We start from the raw sequence: 2131 nt of genomic DNA, 5'->3' as shown, positions 1-2131 counted from the left end.
CCAGCCTTGGTGTATACGGCCGGCCCCCTACCCACTGAGGTACGGGCGCCACCAATGCTGGGATTTTGATCAGCAAATTCCTTTGTTGCTAGAAAAGAATGAGCCCATGTGTGGTGGTAGAAGAGAGAGGAGAGTGGGGAGCTTTGTGTTCAAAGAAGATGCATGTGATTGGCTTCTCAGGTTCTTCTGTAAAATAGAGATATGATAATAGGCTCGGGATTTTGCACACTGAATAAGACAAATTGTGTGAAATCGTTTTAGTGATCTATACCTATTACAGAGAGATCCAGACATTTGCAACATCTTTATATGTGCATCGTAGAGTAAGCATGCACAGCAGTGATACACTTTTTATACAGTCACAAATATTTGGAAGTATACTTTTCATGTACAAAATTTGAATTAGTGGCATTTCTGAGTGTTTGTACCACTCTCCTACTGCCTTATGGTCCAGGTCGTTCACTAGGGACAGCATTCATGAATGTGACATTTTTAGTTTATTATTTCACTTCATAGAAAGAACTGTGCAGCTTTTGCACCTATCAGACTAGAGGTAAATAATCCAGTCTTTACATGGTTTTTTTCTCCATCTGTCTGTCTCTTTCCTGTCTCTCTCTAATTTTGTTGATGCATCAGGACTACTGAGCAAGTGAAATTTCTCTGTTTTCTGTTGTAAGTACTTCTGCTGCTGCTGTTTGTCCCTGGGACTGTTGGCAATTTCCTCTCGCATCCTTCCCCAGCCATCTCTCCATAGCATGTCGGCTTCTGTTTTCTGAGTTTGATCTCCTGATGGGTTTTGCATTTCACATGCCACTTCATGAGTCAGCTTAGCCTTGCAATTGTCTGCACCTGAAGAGTGGGGCTCGACCTTCCCACCTTAGGTGTGAGAGCTTGTGCTCCCTGGCTTGGCAGGTGTCACGTCGTGCTTTGACAGTAACAAGAGCTGGCTTGGCCCCAACATCATCACACGGCAGTGGTTTCTGTTCTGCTATTTAATATTGGAAGCCAGTTGACTTTCTTGATTGGACAAGGCTGGTGATTTGGAGTAGGTAATAAATTGTACTGAGTCTGTTGGCACGTGGTGGTGGAGGGTGGCGTTCGGTAAGGGCAGTAGGGAAAGCCGACTGGGAACTCGTGATCATGTGCACATTCTGGTGACTTGTGTGTTTGCCCTTTTTTTTTTTCACAGTGGCATTTTTACTGGAAATTTCAGGTTTATTTAGACAGAACAGAATCTGAATCAGTCTTGTGATCACAAATTCTGTGCTAGTCTAAAAATAACAGGTGGTCCGAGCTCTCCCGGGTTTCAGGCTTCCCCACAGCACTGGTGGTTCCCCTCCCGTCTGACAGGAATGGTAACGGTTCACTCAGATTTTGTATTTTTCCGCTCTCTGTTGGCCACAGTTCTTTTCTGTTAGCACACAGGTCTAGACTTGTGTGACTTTTAGTGCAATAAAGAATTTTTAAAGAATCTGGTCCAGTGTGATGATTTTTCTGATGAACGTCAATACCTCTTGAGTGAGGATCAGAGGAACTGAGTGTCTCCAGCTGCTAAGGCTGTGCTGTTTGTGAAAGGCCCTTGAAGGTGTGTAAGTAAAAACCTTAGATGTCAGCATACTGGTGTTTGAAAACCCACAGAAGCAAGCCAGGTGGTCTTTTCAGAGAATGAACCCAGCTTTAGTTCTTTGCTTACCCCATCTCTTGAGAGACAATTCAGAGGCATAAAAGGTGTCTCTGCCTCCCTCATGTGTAGATGTACGATTGCTGTGATGCTGTATGCTTTGGCTTCTGTCTGCACACACTGCTCTGCTCCATCTCAGACCTTGAAACTTGTCAGTACAATTCCAAATTAGTTAGTTGTGTCCTTTCTCTTTCCAGGAGTGGCTGTAAGGTGAAGAAATATGAAACTCAGTCCCTTGCTTTGGATACATGTTCTCAGGTAAGTCTGTGCCAATCACTAGAATGTCTTAGACCAATGGCCCCCCAACTGGAGTTCTCATCCCTCTGTGGGTGGTTCACAAAGACTTTGTAGTGGATGTTTGTTTCTCAATGCCCTAAAACCATCCAAGAAGGCACTTGAAGACAAGCTAGCCCTTTCACAATGCTCCTTCTTATTATTATTAAATCATAG

General features: G+C 43.9%; 1 protein-coding gene across 6 annotated transcripts in view; it reads left to right on the top strand.

Annotated features, from left to right (window-relative positions):
• TACC1 (transforming acidic coiled-coil containing protein 1) overlaps positions 1-2131 on the top strand; it is a 127669-nt gene that overhangs the window by 83784 nt on the left and 41754 nt on the right. For all 6 annotated transcript variants that reach the window (XM_023516986.1, XM_023516985.1, XM_023516988.1 and 3 more), the window contains one exon: positions 1879-1939. Coding sequence is in view for 5 of the 6 variants with exons in the window: in XM_023516985.1 (XP_023372753.1) it covers positions 1879-1939 (61 nt within the window). In the remaining variant the exon portion in view is untranslated. The remainder of the gene's footprint in view (positions 1-1878; positions 1940-2131) is intronic.

The sequence above is a fragment of the Otolemur garnettii genome, unplaced genomic scaffold, assembly GCF_000181295.1.
Source record: "Otolemur garnettii isolate 467f Iridium unplaced genomic scaffold, OtoGar3 scaffold00102, whole genome shotgun sequence".
Lineage (NCBI taxonomy): Eukaryota > Metazoa > Chordata > Mammalia > Primates > Galagidae > Otolemur > Otolemur garnettii.
Note: the sequence above shows the minus strand (reverse complement) of the source record. Positions and strands in the feature narration are given on the sequence as shown.